We start from the raw sequence: 22,130 nt of genomic DNA, 5'->3' as shown, positions 1-22,130 counted from the left end.
GAAGGAAAACTGAAATGGAGGCTGAGACTAGAAGGTCTCTGAGACACTGCTTGGCAATGAAACTTTCCCACCAGCTTAAGAGGCCACCAAGGTCAAGGAAGCTCATGAGTTAGGTTCTACCAGAATTCTACTAGTCATCGTATAAAGATAGTTTGGGGGTTGGGGGGGGGGGGAGGGGAGGTCAACAGAGAGTAAGGAAACAATAGCTCTTTAAAACATTAGCCTAGAGGTCAAGTTTAATTCAACACAACTTCCTCCATCCTGCAGATGATGAGAGTTTGCTTCTAGGCTGGTCCTGGGGCTCTAAGTCCCTCAATGTAGAAAGTTTGCTCGTGAGTCTTTCTCTTCCTCTAGATGGCTTGCCTTCTGTCACAGAAAGTGAATTCCTGTGTTAATAAACCTTACTTTGGGTTTTTTTCCTCCCTACAACTCCAAAGGCACCAAAGGACAGAAGTAAAAGCCAGAAGTCTGAAGTTACTACTGGCTGCCCTGGGGTTTGGAGCCCTGCACATCTGGCCCACATCAGTAAGTCTTCCCCTGTACCCTAGGTTTTCCTTCAGCCAGGCCCTATGGTACCATTAGGACCGAGATGCCACAGAGACTCAATGTTATGACTTCTTCCCCTTTAGATGAATAGATTGTAGAGCTGCTATTGGCTCTGAACGCAGCTTTGCCCTCATGCCAAATACTTTGTGCAATTGTTCCTGTCATTTTAAACTACTAAAATAGTTCTTGTTGTTTATAAAGAAATAGATGTTCTGTCGGTCATGGTCCTGAACTCTGGGCCTGGGCACTGTCCCTCAGCTCTTCAGCTCAAGGCTAGCGCTCTACCACTTTAGCCATGGTGTCACTTCTGGTTTTTTCTGCGTATGTAGGGCCTCATGCATGCAAGGCAAGCACTCTACCACTGAGCCACCTTCCCAGACCCAATAATTTGTTTTTGCCAGTAACTGGCTTGAGCTCAGGACCACAGCTCTCCAGACCTGCTAGCTCCCTGTTGGCACTGGAGTACTTGAGCCAGGAGCCCTCTAGGCCAGCTCAGACTATTCTTGCCTGGGTTTGGTTTTCAAAGTGATCCTCCAGATCTCAGGCTCCTAAGTAGGTAGGATTATAGGTACTAGCTATTCATGACTGGCTGAATTGGACTTTATATTTATTTAGTTTTATTCATTTGTTTTTTGTTGGTCATAGGGCTTAAATTTGGGGTCTGGGATGGTCCCTGAGCTCTTTTTGCTCAAGGCTAGCATTCTATCACTTTGAGGCATAGCACTGCTTCCGGTTTTCTGGTGGTTAAGTGGAAATAAGATTCTCAAAGACTTTCCTGTCCAGGCTAGCTTTGAATCATGATCCCTAGATTTCAGCCTCCTGAGTAGCTAGGATTATGGGCATGAGGTACCAGTGTCTGGCTCAATTTTATTGATAGTAGAATTTTATTTTTTATTTTTCTATCTGCATTTGCTAGGCAGATACTCTACATTGAGCTATATCTCCAGTCCTGTGTAACACTCTAAAAGTAGAGCTTTTTGATCTGTGTGTATGTGTTGGTATTAGGACTTGAACTCTTAGAGATGAGAGTCTCACAGACTTTCTTGTCTGTGCTAGCTTCAAATTGTGATTCTTGAATCTCAGCTTCCTGAGCAGCTAGGATTACAGGAATGAGCCTATGGCTGTACATGCCATTTCTGGCTCATCGTTTCTGTTCCTGAAGGTCCAGACCTGAGGGGAGCAGAGGGGTGGAAATGGAGGATGACCCACTTGGCAATGAGTTGTCTCTCCTGATGCCTGCTGTGTCACAGCTGTGGCGTGGAGGCCATCGGGCTCTGACTGGAAATGGGGCAAACTGACATCTTGTCTACCATGACCAGAGCAATGACTGGGACCTCAGTACGGTCGCTGGATTCTCCCTTTCCGCTTTGCCTTTAAGGAAGTCTCTTCCTGGATGCTGTTCCAGGAACCTTTCCCTGCAGGTTCATCAGGATGGGTGATCAGGCCCCGCCCACACTGGTACAGCTGGCGGCTCAGAAACTGCTGGAGAACCAGGCTTTGGCCATCTCTGCCCTGGAGGACCTGCCCTGCCACGTCTTCCCTCTGTTGTTCTTTGAGGCCTTCAAAAAGAAACACTCCAAGCTCCTGAAGGCCATGGTGCAGGCCTGGCCCTTCCCCTGCCTCCCCCGGGGGGCGCTGAGTGAAGATTTGGAGTTTGATACCCTGGAAATCGGCCTGGATGGGCTCGACATGCTGCTTGTTCAGAAGGATTGGTCCAGGTGAGTGGGGTCCAGCCAGAGAGCTGGAAGTGAGAGCTGTGGAGCTTAGGGAAGACTGAGTTGAGAACCAGGAGAGTGGAGAGATGGCACTGGGCAGATTAGAGGGGCCTGGCCTTTGCTGGCTCTGTCTGGGCCTTTGCTGGCTCTGTCTGGGCCTTTGCTGGGCTCTGTCTGGGAAGGAGCTTGTGAGCAGAGCACAGTGGTGGATGCAGGCATGGCTGAAGGAGCTGCTGAAGGAAGCAGGTGCATCCGCTGCCTTCCCCAAGCTCTGCCAGTGAGGACCAGGCTGTGTCCAAGGGAAGGGTGCTGAGGAATCTAAAAAAATGCTGTTCGTGCTGTGCACTTCATAACATGCGCCCCAGCAAAAATGAGCTCTGCTTTTTGTTGTTGTTGTTGTTGTTGTTGTCGGTCATGGGATTTGAACCGTGGGCCTGGGCACTGTCCCTCAGCTCTTCAGCTCAAGGCAAGTGCTCTACCACTTGAGCCACAGCACCACTTCCGGTTTTCTGGTGGTTTATTGGAAAAAGAGTCTCACGGACGTTCCTGCCGGGGCTGGCTTTGAACTGCCATCCTCAGATCTCAGCTTCCTGAGTAGCTAGGATTACAGGCGCGAGCCACCAGTGCCAGGCAGCTCCCAGGTTCTTGAGCTGGACATTGAGAAGGGAGGGAGGGAGAAAGAAAGGAAGGAAAACTTAAAAAAAAAAAATAGATGGAAAGTGGAGCTGTGGCTCAAGAGGGTAAAGCAAGAGCCTTGAGCAGAAAAGCTAAGGGACAACAGCCAGGCCTGAGTTCAAGCCCTAGTACACATATACACACACATACACACACACACTCACACAAACACCTGCAATCTCAGCTACTTAACAGGCTGAGACTGGAGAAAAGCAGTTCAGAGAGCCAGCCTAGGGGAAGTTCCTGAGACTCTTTTCTCCAATTAACCAGCAAATAGCCAGAAGTCACTCGAGCTTTTAGAGTAGCAGCCTTGATGCAAAAAGCTAAGGGACAGTGTCAGGCCCTGAATTCAAGACCCCATACTGGCACAAAAAAAGGATGGAAGGAAGGAGGGAAAAAGGAAAGGAAAGGGACAGGGAAGGGAAAATTAGGAAGGAAAGGCAGAGGAGTGCTGATATACCTAGTGTTTATATGAGAAGTGCTGGGCGTTAGGTCTCATTTGCTTTACCCACAGGAAGTGGAGGCTGCAAATGCTGAACTTGGGGAGTGCAAGCCACAACTTCTGCGTGCAATGGCGTGGGCTCAAGGCCAGTGATTGCACAACCCAGCCCCAGTGGAAGAGATGCCCTATGGTGAGGCCTGGTGGAGATACCGGGAAACGCAGCCCGTGATGCTGGTGACAGGCATTTACCTAGATCTGTGCAGTACAAATAGTTTGGAAGTACTTGCTTGAGTGGGCCAGAAGAGGGCAGGTTTGCTACAGCTATACTGTAGGAAGATATGGATTTGGGGACTGAACTTCAATAGTGATGGAGATATTTGGTCTTACACCCACATCCTGGTGCAGTGGAGCTGCTGTATACGGAAGAGTTGGAAGTGAATTGTGTCTTGAACCTCTCTACTCTGGCCAACACTGCTCCTTTCATAGGCCAGATGCCATATCTGCAGGCACTGTCAGTTCAGCCTCGACCTGGTTCTCCAGAGGAACAAGAGTTGCATCTGAATGCATTCACCTCAGAACTGAACAAGCTGCAGTGCCTTTGCATGCTTCTTATTTGTAAGACCTCTTACCTCCAGGGCCATCTGCACCAGCTGCTCAGGTAAGGATTGATGGATGGATGGATGCAGGATGGATGGATCTCAACCCAGCCCAGCCTTTCCTGGCTGAGTCATGGGGAGAGACATGGCAGTTTGCCATCCAAGGTGATGTCACAGGAATGTACCTGTTGGATGTCCAAGGATTGTCTAGACTGTTGTGTAGCTTTCTGTAGTCTCTCAGAGTCAGAGGACCAGCCAAAGAGAGATGCCTGAAAATTACCACCATGCCAGAAAGCCAGGAATAAGGGTCAATTCTAACGGTGGAGGGACTGTAAGTTCCTACGTTGGAAGCATGGCTGAGATCAGATGATAGAAATAGGAAGAAGAGGGCTGGGAATGTGGTTTAGTGGTAGAGTGCTTGCTTAGCATGCATGAAGCCCTGGGTTCAATTCCTCTGTACCAGATACACAGAAAGAGCCAGAAAGTGTTGCTGTGGCTCAAGTAGTAGAGTGCTAGCTTTGAGCAAAAAAAAAAAGAAACTCAGGGACAGTGTGTAGGCCTTGAGTTCAAGGCCCAGGCTGGCAAAAATAAAAATTAAGAAAAAGAAATAGGAAGAAGGCACTGAAGGAAGATAGCCCCCTATACTTGCCCAGCTCCCTATGAGCTGGAAGGCTCCTGGCACAGAGTGTTTGGAGCCCTGGGGCAGAATGGTGGCAAGAAAGAAGGGTATGACCCTGAGTTTAGGGTGAGGAGCAGGAGTGAAGGGCCCAGACAGAGAGAGACTTTGTTGAATATGAAGAGGGGAGTGATTGATCTAATTGTAAAGAATACATTTTTTTTCCTAATAGGCTGGTAGTGGGGCTTGAACTCAGGGTCTGGTGCCCTCTCGATTTTTATGCTCAAGGCTGATGGTCTATGACTCGAGCCACAACTCCACCTCTGGCTTTTTGCTGATTAATGGAAGACAAGAGTTTCACGGGCTTTTCTGCTTGGACTCTCTTCAAACTGAGCACCCTCAAATCTCAGGCTCCTGACTAGGTAGGATTATAGGCACTTGCCAAAGACATGCAGCTCTTTTTTATTTATTTACTTTTATGTTGCTGCTGCTGTGGTTTATTTTTTTTCTGGGTAGTTTTGGGGTTTAACTCAGGGCCTCCTGCTCTGTCTAGGCAGGTCCTCTACATTTGAGTAACGGACCTAGCCTGAACACAACTTTTAATGTTCAACATCCTTGATAGGAAATGTATTTCGATAGTCAGATCCACTCAGGTTGTTTGCAGACATAATTGTCTCCTGTATCTTGAAGTCCTTCCTGCGTCCTTGTCCAGCCCACAATTCACTAACCAGAACCGATGGCTTGGTGTCTCCTTAGGTGCCTGAATACCCTTGTAGATCCTGTGTGTAATGTTCTTTAGATCTACAGACTCAGACTTTAGTGGCCTGTTCTGGAACTTGACCATGAGCCAGCTAAAACACCTGCAGCTGGGAAGTTCCAGCCTCCCCCACGTGGACCCCGAGGGCATGTTCTTACTCAAGGAATTGCAGCCACCTTGGAGATCCTCCAGTGGCAGGACTGCGGGATGACCAATGTCCACTTCACTGCCATGCTGCCTGGCCTAAGCCGCTGCTCCAGGCTCACCACAGTGTGTTTCTGTGACAGCCGCATCTCCGTGGCCACACGGCCAGTATGAGTGAGCTGTGCCACGAGATGGATCCAGTGCCTTGAGAAGCCCTACAAATGGCCTGACATGCTCTGCCAGGACAGGCGCTTCCAGTACTGTTCTGAGCTCAAGAAGATGCTGCAGGCCATAAGGCAGCCCCGGAAGGTCTTCTTTGGCATCACCCACTGCTTTGAGTGAGGCAGGTTCTGTTACTTTCAGAATGGACTACGATCTATACCGCTCTTGCATGAGTGTCTTTAGGTGCAAGTGTCACCGGCGGTCTCTCCTGGTTACCGGAAAGGAAAGGTCAAAGGGACCAGATACTTGTAGTTTCTGAATAGTACTCAGTGAGATTTGGAAAGGGCCCAGGGATGAACTGGTGGAGACTAGAGGGTTAAAGATTGGGTACAAGGAAACTTGGGACAAGTACGGGATGCAGTTAGAAAGGTGGGTTAGTGGCAGAGTGCTTGCCTAGCATGCATGAAGCCCTGGGTTCCATTCCTGAGTACCATATACACAGAAAAAGCCAGAAGCAGTGCTGTAGTTCCAGTGGTAGAGTGTTAGCCTTGAGCAAAAGAAGCTCAGAGACAGTGTTCAGGCTCTGAGGTCAAGCCCCAGGACTGGCAAAAAAGAAAACAAAACAAAACCAAAAACCGTGTAAATAGGAATTGTAGAAGTAGTTTCAAGTTGGAGACAAGCAGTGGGTGGAACCCTTTGTGGATGGTCAGAAAGGAAGGGAAGCTCCAGGATAAGTCTTTCTTGGGGGCTAAAAAGCCTGCTGTTCACTGTCAAATGTCTGGAAAGTTCTATGACTCTAAGGAAAGCAAAGGGACCGATTTATATGACGCTGAGATTTGTCTTTTCCTTTACCACCCTCTTCCTGTGCAGTACTGGGTTAAAAGACACCCCGCTACTGTTATGGGTTGTCTGTTTTCTGGGAGTCTAAATGAAACACCTGAGTCAGGAAACTGGCGTGGAGGGAAGGGAGACACAGCTCAGGAGACAGGGGGAGCCAGACCAAGATTGGGGGGTCCCATTGCTTTCTCACTTTGGGCACGGGTGGCAGCTGGGTGGCAAGGGCGGAGGTCCATGGGAGGCAAACCCGATTTGTGTTTCCACTTTTTTAAAAAATTTTTTTTGGGTCTGGTTGTGGGGCCTGAACTCTGGGCCTGGGCGCTGTCCCTCAGCTCTTCAGCTCAAGGCGAGCGCTCTACCACTTGAGCCACAGCTCCACTTCTGGCTTTTTTTTTTTTTTCTGCTTATGTGGTGCTGAAGAATCGAACCCAGGGCCTCAAACATGTAAGGTAAGCGCTCTACCACGGAGCCACCTTCCCAGCCCTGTGTTTTTACTTTTTAGGGAAAGTATATATTTTGCGGGGGGAGGCTTGAACTCTGGGCCTGGGCGCTGTCCCTCAGCTCTTCAGCTCAAGGCTAGCACTCTACCACTTGAGCCACAGCTCCACTTCTGGTTTTCTGATGGTTTATAGGAGATAAGAGTTTCATGGACTTCTGCCTGGGCTGGCTTTGAACCGCAATCCTCAGATCTCAGCCTCCTGAGTAGCTAGGATGACAGGCGTGAGCCACCAGTGTCCGGCTTAGGGAAAGTTTATAAACGTCCCCCACACAAATAACATAAATACAGGAGCCTTGTTCTGATGTTTGTTCCCTTAATGTCCCCCGCAAACTCATTTCTCCTGGGTACACAGCATGTGTGAGAACCGATCCTCAGAGTCTTCACCTCTCCCTTCCCAGTTCTCTGGGATGCTGCTCTAGGGTTTCCACAGTTTCTCCATAACCTTTGTTTATTTGTTTGTTAGTTTATTTATTGTCAGTTGTGGGACTTGAACCCTAGGCCTGGGGGCTGTCCCTCAGCTCTTCAGTTCAAGCCAAGCACTCTACCACTTGAGCCACAGTACCACTTCTGGTTTTCTGGTAGTTAATTGGAGATAAGAATGGCAGGGAGTTTCCTGCCCAGGCTGGCTCAGGCCCTGAGTTCAAGCTCCAGACCCCCCCCCCCCCCCAAATAGGAGTCCTTGAGTCCCATTTTCAAAGTACTATACCCCCTGCCATCCTAAAACTCCAAGAGATAGGGTTTGTGTGCCCCCTGCTGGATGCTCTTTACCCTGCATGGAATTTCTGGGCATCACTGTTACGTGTGGTAATTTACAGACTGCTGTTTTTCTTTCTTGTATTTCTTTGGTTTGGTGCCTATCCTGGGGCTTAAACTCAAGACCTGGGCCCTGTCCCTTTGTTTTTATTGTTTTTGTTCTCAAGACTACTACTCTACCACTTGAGCCACATAGCTCCACTTCAGACTTTTTAGTGGTTAATTGGAGAGTACAGTCTCACAGACTTTCCTGCCTGGGAGGGCTTTGAACCATGATCCTCAGGTATCAGCCTCCTGAGTAGCTAGGACAACAGGCGTGAGCCACCAGTGCCCAGCTCCAAGTTCTTTTTTTTAGATGTTAAAATAAAAAATGCCCCCCCCCCCCCCGTGCCCAAGAAGCCAGCTGAGAAAAGTACTAAAAGTACTGGAGACTTTTATGTCCAATTAAATCACAGAAACAGCTGGAAGTGGGGCAGTGGCTCCAGTCTGGGTAGAGCTAGTACTAGCCTTGATCTGAAAGAGTGAAGAAAGAATTCAAGCCCCAGTACTGCCCTAAACACACACACACACACACACACACACACACACACACACACACACACACAGCCAGATTATCTTTGTCAGTGACTATGGGCCTCCTAGAGGCAAAACATCTACCGCCTGTGGTGGAGAGCAGAGCAAGCCTGTCTGTCTCACACACTTGGACGTGAAGGACACAGAGGAGTGAGGGAAGCACAAGCATTGCAGTGCACACAAGTCAGGACTGGGTGTTAAACTTTCCTTCTCCCTACCCTCCCCCTTTCCTCCAGGACCCTCTGGACAAGGCAGAAATCCCATCAGGATCAAGTGGGTGGAGCTTCAGGACTGAGCAGATGCTGCTTTCTGATTGGACACTGGGAGTTGGCCAAGGGTAGGACCAGTAGACAGGGGGAATAAAGCTTCTGAGGAGCCAGGGGAGTTAAGAACCCTGGTAAGTGGAGTTACTGAGCCTGCTGCCTTCACAGAGCCCTGTGGGCCTGGTCCACTTCTGTGAAGTCCCCACCTCCATGATGTCCCAACCAGCATTCCCCTCAGCCAGTCCCAGAGGTGACAGAATTGTGATTTGGGCTTCTGTATTTGTGCCAGGCCTTGGGTTTCAACTCAGTCTGTGCGTTGTCTCTGAGCTTTGTTTTGTTCAATACTGGTGCTCTACTGTTAAGCCACAGCTCCACTTCTGGATATTTTTAGTGATTGGAGATGAGTCTTACAGACTTTACTATCTGGGTTGACTTTGTACCATGATCCTCAGCTCTATCTCAGCTAGAATTATAGAGGAGCCACTGGCACCTAGCAGGAATTTGTCCTCTATTGATAAACAAATTTCAGACATTAGTTTTTATGCCAAATGTTCCTTTACCTTCAGCCGAAATAACTCGGTTTGTTGTGCATTGATTACTCTCATTTTAAATTTATTTAAAAAATGTTGTTTTGCAAACAAAGTCATTTATTTGAATTGAAGTGGATGTTTGTTGTTAGCATTTTATGTTTATTTCTTTTTTTTTTGCCAGTACTGGGGCTTGAACTCAAGAGCCCAGGCACTATTCCTAAGGTTCTTTTGCTTAAGGCTGGTGCTCTACCACTTGAGTCATGGTGTCACTTTTGGGTTTTTCTCTGTATGTGGTACTGAGGAACTGAACCCAGGGCTTCATGAATGCTGGGTGAGCACTCTACCACTAAGCCACATTCCCAGCCCTTCTTTTTTTCTTTTCCTTCTATTTGTGTGTGGGTGCGTGTGTGCATATGCGTGCGCACATGCCAGTTCTAGGTCTGGAACTTATAGCTCTGATGCAGTTCCCAAGTTTTTCGTGCTCAGCGTAGATGTTCTCACACTTGATCCACAGCTCCAGGTCCAGCTTCTTGGTGGTTTATTGCTGATAAGAATCTCTGACTTTTCTGCCCAAGCTGGCTTTGAACTCTAATCCTCAGATACTAGACTCTGTTTGTTTGCTTGTTTTGTCGGTCGTGGGGCCTGAACTCTGGGCCTGGGCGCTGTCCCTCAGCTCTTCAGCTCAAGGCTAGTGCTCTACCACTTGAGCCACAGCACCACTACTTTTTTCCTCATGTGGTGCTGAGGAATCAAACCCAGGGCCTCATGCATGCAAGGCAGGCACTCTACCACTGAGCCACCTTCCCAGCCCAGATGCTAGACTCTGGAGTAGATAGGATCACAAGTGTGAGCCACCAGGACCTGGCTTGAAATTTTTTTTAAGTAATTCTTTTATTTCATTATTTTTGTACTGAGGCTTGAACTCCAGATAGGGCACTGTTTCCTAATTTTCCCTCTGTCTCTGTCTGTCTCTGTCCCCCCACCCCTCTCTTTTGTCAGTCATGGGGCTTGATCTTGGGCCTGAGCACTGTCCCTCAGCTCCTCAGCTCTTCAGCTCAAGGCTAGCGCTCTACCACTTGAGCCACCACGCCACTTCTGGTTTTCTGAGTGGCTTATTGGAAATAAGAGTCTCATGGACTTTCCTGCCTGGTCTGGCTTTGAACTGTGATACTCAGATCTCAGCCTCCTAAGTAGCTAAGATTATAAGATTATAGGTGTGAGCCACAAGCTCCAGGCTTTCTTTTTCTTTTATTTCAGTTGTGAGGCTTAAACTCAGCGTTTATAAGCAGTCCCTGACCTTTTGCTCAAGGCTAGTACTCTACCACTTGAGCCACAGCTCCACTTAGGGTTTTCTGTTGGTTAACTGGAAGTAAGATTCTTATGGACTTTCTACTTGTGCTGGCATGGAGCTGAGATCTTGAGATCTCAGCCTCCTGAGTAGCTAGGATTACAGGCCACTAAGATCCACCAATTCCTGGCTCTTAATTTTTCATTCAAGTCTATCTAGCACTCTACTCTTTAAGCTACAGCTTCTCTTCTGGCTGTAAGTAGGGTCTCAATATTTTGTGTGGATACCAGATTCAGTCACCCAACTCTGCTAATGTGGGATTAGGCGAAGAAGCACTACCCCTGCTGGTCGGTGGGGAACTGATTGGACAGGACTTCAGTCCTCTCAATCTCTACTCCAGAGTAACTGGGAACAGGTGTGAACCACTAACTAGTTCAAGACAAAGTTTTTGAAACGCTACATATTTAGTTCAAAGCCAGGTACCAGTGGCTCATGTTGGTAATCCTAGCTACTTGAGAAGCCGAGACTGGAAGAATCACAACTAGAGGCTACTCTGGGCAGAAGTGTTTTTAATATCCTATCTCAAAAGTAAATGGTTCTTCCTGTAATCCTAGTTTGGAGGCTGAGATCTGAGGATTGTGGTTCAAAGACAGCCCAGACAGGAAAGTCTGGGAGACTCGTCTCTCCAATTAAACAACAGAAAACTGGAAGTGGCACTGGGGCTCAAGTGGTAGAGTGCTAGCCTTCAGCTGAAGAGCTGAGGGACAGTGCCCAGGCCCAGAGTTCAAGCCCTGTGACCGACAGAAATAAAAAAATAAAAAAGAAATAAAAACACCCCCCTCAAAATAAATGGATATTAAGCAGAGCTGTGTCTGAAGTGGTAGGGCACTGGTAAGCCTTGAGAATAATGCTCAAGGGCAGTGTCCAGGCCTTGAACACACACACACACACACACACACACACACACACAAACACACACTCACACAAAGCTTGGGATGACGTTCAGGCTCCTTATTATCCATATACTCAGAGTGCTGGCTGGAACTGGACCATGATGAGCTTGGGCTGTCTATGTGGGGAGCATCCTGCTGCCCTGTGTCCCAGCGCTGTGCTTGGGGGGGGGCATCGGGGCTATGTGGAAAGGGCGTGAACTGACATCTCCCCATGGCTGGAGTTGGGATGTGGCCTTTGAGATGAGTTCTCTCTGAGAAGGGACTTCTCAGCTTCAACCGCTAAAGCTGCCTCTTCCTGTGTGCTCCCAGGCCCTCTCCCTGCAGCTCCAGCACACTGAGCACCATGTCCCTGCCCACACTGCGGCAGCTGGCCATGCAGAGCCTGCTAGAGGACCAGGCCTTGGCCATGTCTGCTCTGGACGTCCTTCCCTTGGATCTCTTCTCCACGCTGTGCAGAGAGGTGGTTGCCAAGAGACGCATGGAGGTGCTGAAGGCCATGGTGCAGGCCTGGCCCTTTGCCTGCCTCCCCGTGGGGGCCCTGGTGGGCTCAGCTGACCTGGAGATCTTACAGGTCACCCTGGAGGGCCTTGATGTGCTGCTTGAGCAGGGAGTGGGGCCCAGGTAAGGGGGACCCAGGTTGGGGGCCAGGGAGGACCCTGGAGTGCAGGGATGAGGCACACTAGAGTCAGCAAGAGTGGGGTGGACTCATGAGAGACCCGGGGCCAGAGGACCCCAGGGCTCCCTGCTGAGTTGTTTGTGGAAGAGGGCTCCTGGGTGTGGAGGGTTGCTGGGGATGGCTGCAGGCATGGCTGCCGGATCCCCACTACCGCAGGCCGTGGTGATAGGGTGGGGAAAGGTTGGGAAAAGTTTCACGGTGTCAATGGTGCACTCCAATAATCCTAGCTACTTAGAGGACTGAGACTCTTCAAAGCCATCTTGGGCAAGAGAATGACTGTGGTTCATATCTCCAATTAACTAAAAAAGAAATCCAGAAGTGGAGGTGTGTTTCAAGTGCTAGTACAACTAGCCTTGAGTGGGAAAACTAAGGGGCAGCATCCAGGCCTTGACTTCAGGCCCCATTACTAGTGCACAATAAAAAGAAAAAAGACAGAAAGATAGAAACTAGGAAAAAGCAGGGGGAAACATAGTACGCTAGATTGGCTTGATCAAATAATGATGAAGCAGAAAGTGGCGTTCTGCCATGTCTGTTCTGAGACTGTCCTGTGTCTCCCCTGTAGATGCAAACTGCAGGTGTTAGATCTGCAGAATATGTCCCTGAACATCTGGACCTCAGGGTACATAGCAATGTCTCAAGCCTGCTCAGCAGCAGCCCTGACTGACAAGCCAGCAGCCAATCACTGTGCAGCCCTGAGGAAGGAGCCCTCCTTCAGGATATTCATGGATGTCACCATCAGTGATGGCCCCTGGGATTGTGTGCTGGCCCACGTGCTCCAGTGGGCGGAGACGAGAAGAGACCAGGTTCAGCTGTGCTCTAAGAAGCTGCAGGTTCTGTTTGCCTCCACCTCTAAAATACAAAGCACTCTGCGGTGCTTCATCTGGACTCCATTCAGGAGTTGGTTTTGGATAGTTTGTGGGATGAAGCAGCAATGGAAAATATGGTTCCTTATCTAAGAAGAACCTTCACATCCTTTCCTTCTCCCAGATTGGGATGAAATATTCTGCTTCCAGATTCAAAATTTCCTTCTTCATCCAACTGCTGCAGCAGAGAAATCTCCAGCAAATTTATATGTATCGAGTCTACTTCCTTTATGGAAACCTGCACAAGGTCTTCAGGTGAGCACTGGGAGCAGAGCTGGCCTTGGGTTGGGTGGGTATGAAAGGGCCTCAACTGTGTGTGGCAACCTCGCTGGTGAAGTGAGTGGGGAGACATGGGAAGAGGTGCCTCATCCGCTCCACTTCTTAGTTCTCACCTGGCTTCTCAGTCACATCAGAAAGCAGGGTGCATGCTGGGAGTGTGCTCAGGGCAGGAGGCCTGTTGTGGAGTCCTTTGTAGGGATGAGTGGCTGTCAGTTCCTCTATAGGAAGCAAGTCTGAGCTCACAGGATAGAAACTGGAAGCAAGCGGAACAGGAAAAGATGCTGTGCTGCGATGCTCAGATGCATGGGTGGTTGGGCCCTGTGGGCAGGAAGACTAGTGCTGTGTCCAGACAGTGAGGAGAGGGGGCTGGAGAGGGGGCTGGAGAGGGTGCGGCCTGGGCCAGGCTCAGGGGGCACTGACAGGCATCAGGCTGGGGTGGTGGAGTGACAGCCAGCAGCATCGTGTGGTTGGTCTCCCTCGGTGCAGCAGGACAACCTTTGCTGACCATCTCCTACCCGAGTCTGCGCTGCTCACCACCACCATTCACCCAGTCTCTCTGCTCTCTCCTCAGGACCCTCAAGCCTCTGACCACTCTGTCTTTGAGTTCAAGACCACTGAATGAAGCAGACCTGAAGTGTCTGTCCCTGTGTCCCTGTACCAGTCAGCTCAAGCACCTGCGTCTCAGGACCATATATTTGGGTCAATGGAGTCCTGGGCCCCTCCGAGCTCTGCTGGAGAGAGTGTCTGGCACCCTGGAGGCCCTGGCCATAGAGCACTGTGGGATCACTGAGGCCCAGCTCTCTGCCATCCTGCCCGCCCTGAGCCAGTGCTCCCAGCTGAGCTTCTTCAGCATCTATGGGAACCGCATGTCCTTGGCTGCCCTGCAGAACCTGCTGAGCCACACAGCCAAGCTGAGGCAGTTGCAGCGAGGGCTGTATCCGGCCCCTGTGGAGAGCTATGACCACGAATGTTTGTTGTATGGATGTGAAGTCAACAAGGAGAACTTTGTCCAGGTTTGTGTGAGCTTGGTGCAGATCCTGAGGGACTTACAGCCAGCCCATAAGGTCCAGATCTGCACTTACACATGTGTTAGCTGTAAGAAGAACCAGTTCTATAGCCTGGCACCCAGTGGCAACTGGGTAGTCACAGAAGAATATTCCTTTACAAGGAAGTCTAACTACTGTGGGGTTTGTCAAGTTCACTAGTTTATGCTATTTCCTTGGGTCCCTTAGAAATGAACATGAATGTCATCTTTAGGACACTGGTACATCCAGGTGGGAACACAAACCCTCTGCCATTCTCCAGGGGAAAATATAGAAGAGGACAAGTTCCTCTCCTTTCCAGTTTCAGTGTCAGGAAGGTGATGTGGGGTGCTCTGGCCACCATGGGCTCCCGTGTCCTGTGTTCTCATCAAAGGAATCTGAGTGGCGTGCATTCAGCCTGCGAGGAACAAGAGGGAATTCCTGGTTCCTGAATGGTTGTATGGAAATGAATGCATCCTGATGAAGTCACTTACTCTGTTCATTTTACTGTATGAAAATAAGTAAGTTATTGTAAGCAGGGTATCGTTGGTTCATGCCTGTAATCCTAGCTACTCAGGAGGCTCAGATCTGAGGACTGAAATTGTAACTCAACCTCAAGCAGAAAAATCTGTGGCTTTTTTTTTTTTTTTGGTCAGTTGTGGGGCCTGAACTCTGGGCCTGGGCGCTGTCCCTCAGCTCTTCAGCTCAAGGCTCGTGCTCTACCGCCTGAGTCACAGCACCACTTTTGGTTTTCTGGTGCTTAACTGGATTGATAAGAGTCTCACGGACATTCCTGCCCGGGCTGGCTTTGAACCGCGATCCTCAGATCCCAGCCTTCTGAGTAGCTAGACTTATAGGAGTGAGCAAGTAGTGCCTGGCGTGTGAGATACTTATGTCCAACTAAGTACCCAAAAAGCCTGGAAGTGTCTATGTGGCTCAAGTGACAGAGTGTTAACCTTGAAGAAAACATCTCTTGAGTTCAAGTCCCAGGACTGGTAGAGGGGAAAGAAGGAAGGGAGGGAGGAAGGGAGGGAGAGAGGGAAGGGCAGGGAGGGAAGGAAGGGAAGATAAAGGGAAAGAAAAGAATGGAAAGAACCAAGAGAGAGAGAGAATATCAGCCTGTAGGTCATACCTTTAATACTAGCTGGGTGATTCCTGGTATGTTTTAAAGAATAGAGTACCAGCACTGAGCAAGAAAGGCCATCAAGACTGGGAGTTTAAAGTCTTCCATTGATAAGAAAAATCTGACTTGAGTTTGGTTGCAATTCAGTATTGCTAGGTTTCCACAGGGAAAGATTAAAAAAAAAAACAAAAAAACAACAACTTCAAGAGCATGCGGAGTTAATGGGAGCAGGTGGCTCACATTCCTAGCTACTCCGGAGGCTGAGATCTGAGGATTATGATTCAAGGGTAGCCAGGGTAGGAAAGTCTGGTATATGTGTATCTACAATTATCTGCCTATCTCCTCAAACCAGAAGTGCAGTGGTTGAAAATAGCAGAGCCCTGGCCTTGAGCAAAAAAGCTTGGGGTCAGTACCTAGGCACTGACTTCAAGCCCCAGATCCACCCCCCCAAATTAAAAAGCAATCTAATTTTATTTAGGAAGAAATTTCTAGCTGCGCCCTAGTATAATCCTACTCGGGAAGCTCAGTTCTGAGAATCCGGTTCAAAGCCAGTCTGGGCAGGAATGTCTCCAAGACTCTTATCTCTAATTATCTGCATTTCTGCCCCCAAACCAGCAGTTGAGCTACATACCGATTAAAGATATTGAGAGCTGGTCTTAAGCAGAAAAGCTCTTGGGCAGTGCCCAAGGCCTCAGCAGATCTCTCCTCCCTCACTGGAGAGAAGCCGTAAGCTCAAGCCTTATGACCTTAAACAAGTCAAAGTTACTTCAAACACAAATGTATTTTTATGGCTTTTATAAAGGTGATGTACAGAGGGTTTACAGTTACATAAGTCAAGTAAAAAGTACATTTATTTTTGGACAATGCCACACCTTCCCTCCTTCTCTCCCAGGTTTTCCCTCCCACTAGAACCCATAAGTTGTACAGTCAATTTTCAACACTGAAGGATTTATCGCTCCCCTCTTTGCCCAATTTTTTTTATGTATCCAAAGACAGAATATGAAGGATTGGCCCCCACCCTATTTTCCTAGGTGCATCCAGACGTCAGGCAAAATACCAGATATACACAAACATGCTTGACACCAGCAGAACAATCTGACCTAAGCCTGGCTGTAAATATTCCAGTCTGGGCCCAGCCAAAAGCCCCACCACCTCCCCAGACATAATGCCCTTTTTTTTTTTTTGCCAGTTCTGGGTCTTGAACTCCCAGCCTGGACACTGGCCACTGTTCCTGAGCTTCTTTTGCTCAAGGCTAGCACTCTACCACTTGAGCCATAGGGCCACTTCTGGCTTTTTCTGTATATGTGGTACTAAGGCATCGAACCCAGGGCTTTGTGCATGCTAGGCAAGCACTCTACCACTAAGCCACATTCCTAGCCTCCTTTTTCTCTAATTTCTGTCTTCTATGACTTTTTCTTTAACTTCTGTCTTCTTGCTCAGACCCCATAAAAAGTTAACTTCAACCCCACCTCCTTCCACAACCTCTGATCCTGTGGGAAGGTTGCTGCCCTTGGCTGTTTCTCCATAAACAGTCCTTATCTGTTGAGAATCCAGTCCGGCCTTTTCCTTTCTCCATTTTCCTAACATTTGCTGCTGAAACCCAGGAGAGGAAAAGAGCCAGGAATAACTGGGTCCCCTACACTGAGGGTCCACCCACCTCCCCTCATTGCCTCTTCTCTACAAGCCTTTGGTTGTCCCACCCCTTTTTTTCTGAGGCCTTTCTCCACTGGGAGCACAGAGCCCTCTGTGCTTACTGTTTTGGACCACACTGACCCGGAACTCCCTGAGTTCTCAGGGCCTTTGTCTACATAAGCGCTGCCTGCCTTGTGGTACCCCGGCTGTCTTGAGCTATTATGGGCTCCCGTGTAAACCTTGGAGTTGTCCCCTCTCCTAATCTCTCTACCCATCCTCTGCCCCTGGGCTCCTGGTCAGGAGGCCATCATTTAGAAGCCTTCAGGAAAAGGTAACCAGCCATGGTCCATAGCAGAGGTGCCCCAGCATGGACCGGGGGAATGCAGGAGTCTCTCCCTTTCCTGTCTATGGAGCCCCCAGAGATTTCAGGATTCTCTCACGCTTGACTGACCTCCTGATCCCCTTTAATTAGGACCTTGGGGGTATGTTTTCCTAATGATTGGAATCTATCCGGTTGCCTTGCCAAAACTTCAGAGATGCCTGAAAGGGTGGCACAGGTCACTCCATAATCCTACAGAATTTTCCATAATGGACTCCAAATTGTCTGTTCCTGGAGACACCCCATTGGCTTGTCTGTGGTCTAATATTTTGTCCATCAAAATCTGGCCTCACGATCACTTGGACACTGGTTGCCATTGGCCAGAATTTGAAACCTTTGATTTTTCATATTCTTACTGATTTAAACAGTTTTCTCCAATGAAATGGCCGAGAGCTCCAGGTCTCCTATACCCAAGCCCTCTTTCACCTTCATTCTAAACCTCCCTTCTGTTCATCCTGCCCTGCCTCACAAATTCTCCCTTGCCAGCCACCTGCCTCAAACCCTGAAGCATTGCCCAAACAGCCCCAGCCTCCACCCAGTCTTCCCAACTTCAACTCTGCTGTTGAGTCTCTTCCTTTCCCCTCCTCCCTCCACCTGCCTCTTTCTGCCTCGACTCCTGAGGCCCATCAGCCTCCAAAGCCTTCAGCCTCTACCTCCCAATCATCTTCCACTCCAGCTCCTCCCCCCATCCACTCTCCCGGCCCCCGCCCTCCTCCGTCCCATTGCTGTCCATCACCTGCTCTAAAAACGCCCGTATGTTTCTCCTTCTTGAGGTAGTAGGACAGAATGGACTCACCCAAGTCCATGCTCCTTTCAGCCTAAAGGAGAAGGGTTCCATTGAACAAAAGATCGGGGTCATTTTCAAGCAATCTGCACCATTATAAAGAGTAAAGCTTACCGGGCTCGCCCAATTGGACTCTCCAGGAGTGGTATTTGAGCATTCTCCACTGGATCCTAACGCTGATGAGAAAGCATGCATTCTAAGGTTGGCCAGGGCTCAGACTGATAGGCTAAATGTGCCAAGTGCCCACTCCCTGTCCCTGACCCCGGCCCACCCCAACCCCGGGAACAGAGCCTGTTCTCCCAGACAACCCCCCTAGAATTACCAGAACAATAGCAGTGGTTCTGAATGCCTTGAGTTCATGGTTAGCTGCCTGGTAAAGGGCTTTCATCAAATCACCCACTTGCAAGTCAACTATGAAAAACTTAAGGAAGTCACCTAAGGCCCTCATGAAAACCCCACTTTCCTCCTTAGCGCCTCTCAGAGGCCACAACTTAGAATACTGATGTCAATGTTGACTCCACAGAGGGCACTCTACTTCATGTTCACTGTACAAGCCAGGGCATGCCTGACATAGGGAGCAAGTTTCAGCACCTGGAAAAGGGGCCTTCCATCTCCCAGAGTAAGCTCCTAGCCTTGGCTTTTAAGGTTGTTGAGTTTTGTTTTTCTGGTTGTGGGGCTTGAACTCTGGGCCTGGGCCCTGTCCCTGAGCTCTTCAGCTCAAGGCCAGCGCTCTACCAGTTGAGGTACAGCGCCACTTCCGGCTTTCTGGTGGTTTATTGGAGATAAGAGTCTCATGGACTTTCCTGCCTGGGCTGGCTTTGAGCAGTGATTCTCAGATCTCAGCTTCCTGAGTAGCTAGGATTACAGGCAGAAGCCATCGGTGCCCAACGGCTTTTAAGGTTTTTAGTAGCAGGGGAGAAGTAGCTAAAAGAGAATGGGAACAGACAGAAAGGAGCAAGCTCCGAGCTGACTTTCAGCCTCTGGCTGGTGCCTGCCATCAGGCCCAGTCTGCCACACCCAGAACTGCTTGACCTGGGCCTTCCCAATCAGCAGCAAGTAGGCAGGTCAGCACACTGGCCCTGCCCATCACATGGGATGTTGGGCTAAGAATTGTCCAAATCCAAAGCCTCCTACCAAGGCCTGCCTTCGCTGTGGACAATGGGGACACTGGAAATGGAGTGTCCTGTGACCTGCCCCATCCCAGGTAGACCGCCTGACCCCCACGCTTCCCTTCCCACCTTGTCCCATGCCCTGATACAATGAGGAGGCCCAGGGTTCTGGCCCCAAGCCAAACCTTCACATGGCTCTGTGAACCTTAGGGTCAAAGGTATTGTGACAGGAGAAAAAGTTTACTTTTCTTCTGGACTCTGGGGCTTCATGGTCATTATTAACTTCTTGGAAAGGTTTTCTCCTCTCACCCCTACAGCTCCCCTCCCCCACTCCCTCCAATTTTACAATTTCAAGTGTTACAGGAAGTCCTTTGAGTCCTTCCATACTCCTGCCATTCCTTGCCAGTTTGGAAACTTAACTCTCAGTAATTCCTTTCTTATTATGCCTCAACATCATCTACATTTATTAGAAAGAGATTTGCTTTCTAAACTTAAAATTTCCTTACACATACCCTCCATAAAATCCACCACCAGGGCTGGGAAGTGGCTCAGTGGTAGAGCACTTGCCTTGCATGCATGAGGCCCTGGGTTTGATTCCTCAGTACCACAAAAACAGAAAAAGCCAGAAGTGGCGTTGTGGCTCAGGTGGTAGAGCACTAGCCTTGAGCTAAAGAGGTGAGGGACAGCGCCCAGGCCCAGAGTTCAGGCCACAGGACCAGTAAAAAAAAAAAAATCCACTACCATTTTCCTCCTCCAGATGAGAATGGACTCAGGGGAGTCCCCATCCCAAACCCAATGCTCCACCTTCCTGGCACGCTTGCTTGAGGTAAACCCCCTCCTTCTGGACACTTCCAGAGTCTGGGTCACATCATGTCTAATTTGTACAGGACTCATTTTGTTGTTGTTGTTGTTTGTTTTCTGTCAGTCTTGGGGCTTGAACTCTGGGCCTGTGCCCTGTCACTCAGCTCTTCAGCTCAAGGCAAGCGCTCTATCACTTAGCTACAGCACCACTTGCAGTTTTCTGGTGATTAATTGGAGATAAGAGTCTCATGGACTTTCCTGCCTGGGCTGCTTTGAACCTCGATCTTCAGATCTCAGCCTCCTGAGTGGTTAGGATGACAGGCGTGAGCTACGGGTGCCTGGCAGGACTAGTTTTCTAAAAAAGGCTCATGAACATTTTTTTTTTGAGGGGGAGGTATTGAGACTTGAACTCAGAGCCTTGGCTCTGTCCCTTAGCTTTTTCTGCTCTTGGCTGGCACTCTGACACTTGACATAGGCTTTTTCTGTCCTAATAATAAAAGGCTAATTGAAGAGCAGAATCTCAAAGATTTTTTTTTTGCCTGAGCTGGCATGGACCTTCTATTCTCAGAACTCAGTCTCCTGGGTATCTAGGATTACAGATACTGAGCCACTGGTGCCTAGCTTTAGTGGCATCTTTTTGTCATTCCTGGGACTTGAACTCAGGGCCTGGGTACTTGAGCTTCTTTTGCTCAGGGCTAGTACTCTACCACTTGAGCCACAGCACCACTTCTGGCTTTCTCTGTGTATGTGGTACTGAGGAATTGAACCCAGGGCTTCATGCATGGTAGGCAAGCACTCTACCACTGAGCCACATTTCCAGCCCCTCTTTTTTTTTTTTTTTTTCAGTATTTCTGGTTTTATTTAACAATAAAGTTCCTACCCTTGAGCTACACCCTCATCTACATTCAATGCATTTTTTTTATTATTCTTTATTTGTTTTTTGGCATTTGTGGGACTTGAACTCTGGGCCTGGACACTGTCCCTCAGCTCTTCAGCTCAAAATTAGCACTCTTTCACTTGAGCCACAGTGCCACTTCTGGTTTTCTGGTGGTTTATTGGATATAAGAGTCTCATGGATTTTCTTGTCTGGGCTGACTTTGAACCTCGATCCTCAGATCTCAGCCTCCTGAATAGCTAGGATCACAGGTGGGAGCCACCAGTGCTCAGCTTATTTTTTTTTTTTTTTTTTGGGTCCGGTCGTGGGGCCTGAACTCTGGGCCTGGGCGCTGTCCCTTAGCTCTTCATCTCAAGGCTAGCACTCTACCACTTGAGCCACAGCGCCACTTCCGGCTTTTTTCTTATGTGGTGCTGAGGAATCGAACCCAGGGCCTCGAGCATGCAAGGCAAGTGCTCTACCACTGAGCCACCTTCCCAGCCCAGCTTATTTTTTTTTATTATTCTTTTTAATTTTATTTTCTGGTAAAGATGCTGTATAGAGAGGTTATAATTACATCAGTAAGGTAATGAGCACATTTCTTTTTTTTTTTTTTTTTTTTTTTTTTGGGTCCAGTCATGGGCCTGAACTCTGGGCCTGGGCGCTGTCCCTCAGCTCTTCAGCTCAAGGCTAGCGTTCTACCACTTGAGCCACAGCGCCACTTCCGGCTTTTTTCTTTTTGTTTATGTGGTGCTGAGGAATCGAACCCAGGGCCTCAGGCATGCAAGGCAAGCGCTCTACCACTGAGCCACCTTCCCAGCCCATGAGCACATTTCTTGTCAGACATTGTTATCCCCTCCTTTGTTTTTCTCCCATTATCCCTTCCCTCCCCTGCCTCTCCCATTCCTCCCCCACCAAAGGTGAGAGTTTATTTCCAATGTAGTGTCTTGCAAGTATCATTGCTCTTTTGTATGCTCTTCCTCCTATGGTATATCCCTGTTATCACAGTATTTGATTTTGGTACCTTGCATATTGTATATACATTTTCCTAATTTTGGAAGGGGAAGGGGAATAACAAAATGCTGACACAAGGACACAGGGTGACCTAATGCAACCACGAGCTCTATTGATTGACGAGCCCCTAAGCACTTTATCACAAATCCACTTTTGGTTTCCTGGAAGAAATGAAGATAATTAGAGATAAATCTCAGAGATTTTCCTGCCTTGGGTGGCTTTGAA

The 22,130-nt window shown here is 48.9% G+C and overlaps 1 protein-coding gene across 1 annotated transcript; it reads left to right on the top strand.

Moving 5' to 3' along the window:
• Positions 1-1,977: 1,977 nt before the first annotated feature.
• LOC122121446 (PRAME family member 18-like) lies at positions 1,978-14,372 on the top strand. Its single transcript, XM_042695661.1, has 5 exons — positions 1,978-2,264; positions 11,659-11,970; positions 12,588-12,855; positions 13,013-13,143; positions 13,739-14,372. Exons 1-5 carry the CDS (start codon positions 1,978-1,980, stop codon positions 14,370-14,372), a joined length of 1,632 nt encoding a protein of 543 aa, XP_042551595.1.
• Positions 14,373-22,130: the final 7,758 nt, after the last annotated feature.

This window comes from Dipodomys spectabilis, unplaced genomic scaffold, assembly GCF_019054845.1.
Source record: "Dipodomys spectabilis isolate Male_0828 unplaced genomic scaffold, ASM1905484v1 ptg000188l, whole genome shotgun sequence".
Lineage (NCBI taxonomy): Eukaryota > Metazoa > Chordata > Mammalia > Rodentia > Heteromyidae > Dipodomys > Dipodomys spectabilis.
The sequence above is the reverse complement of the archived record's forward strand: the minus strand, read 5'-3'. Positions and strand labels throughout refer to the sequence as shown.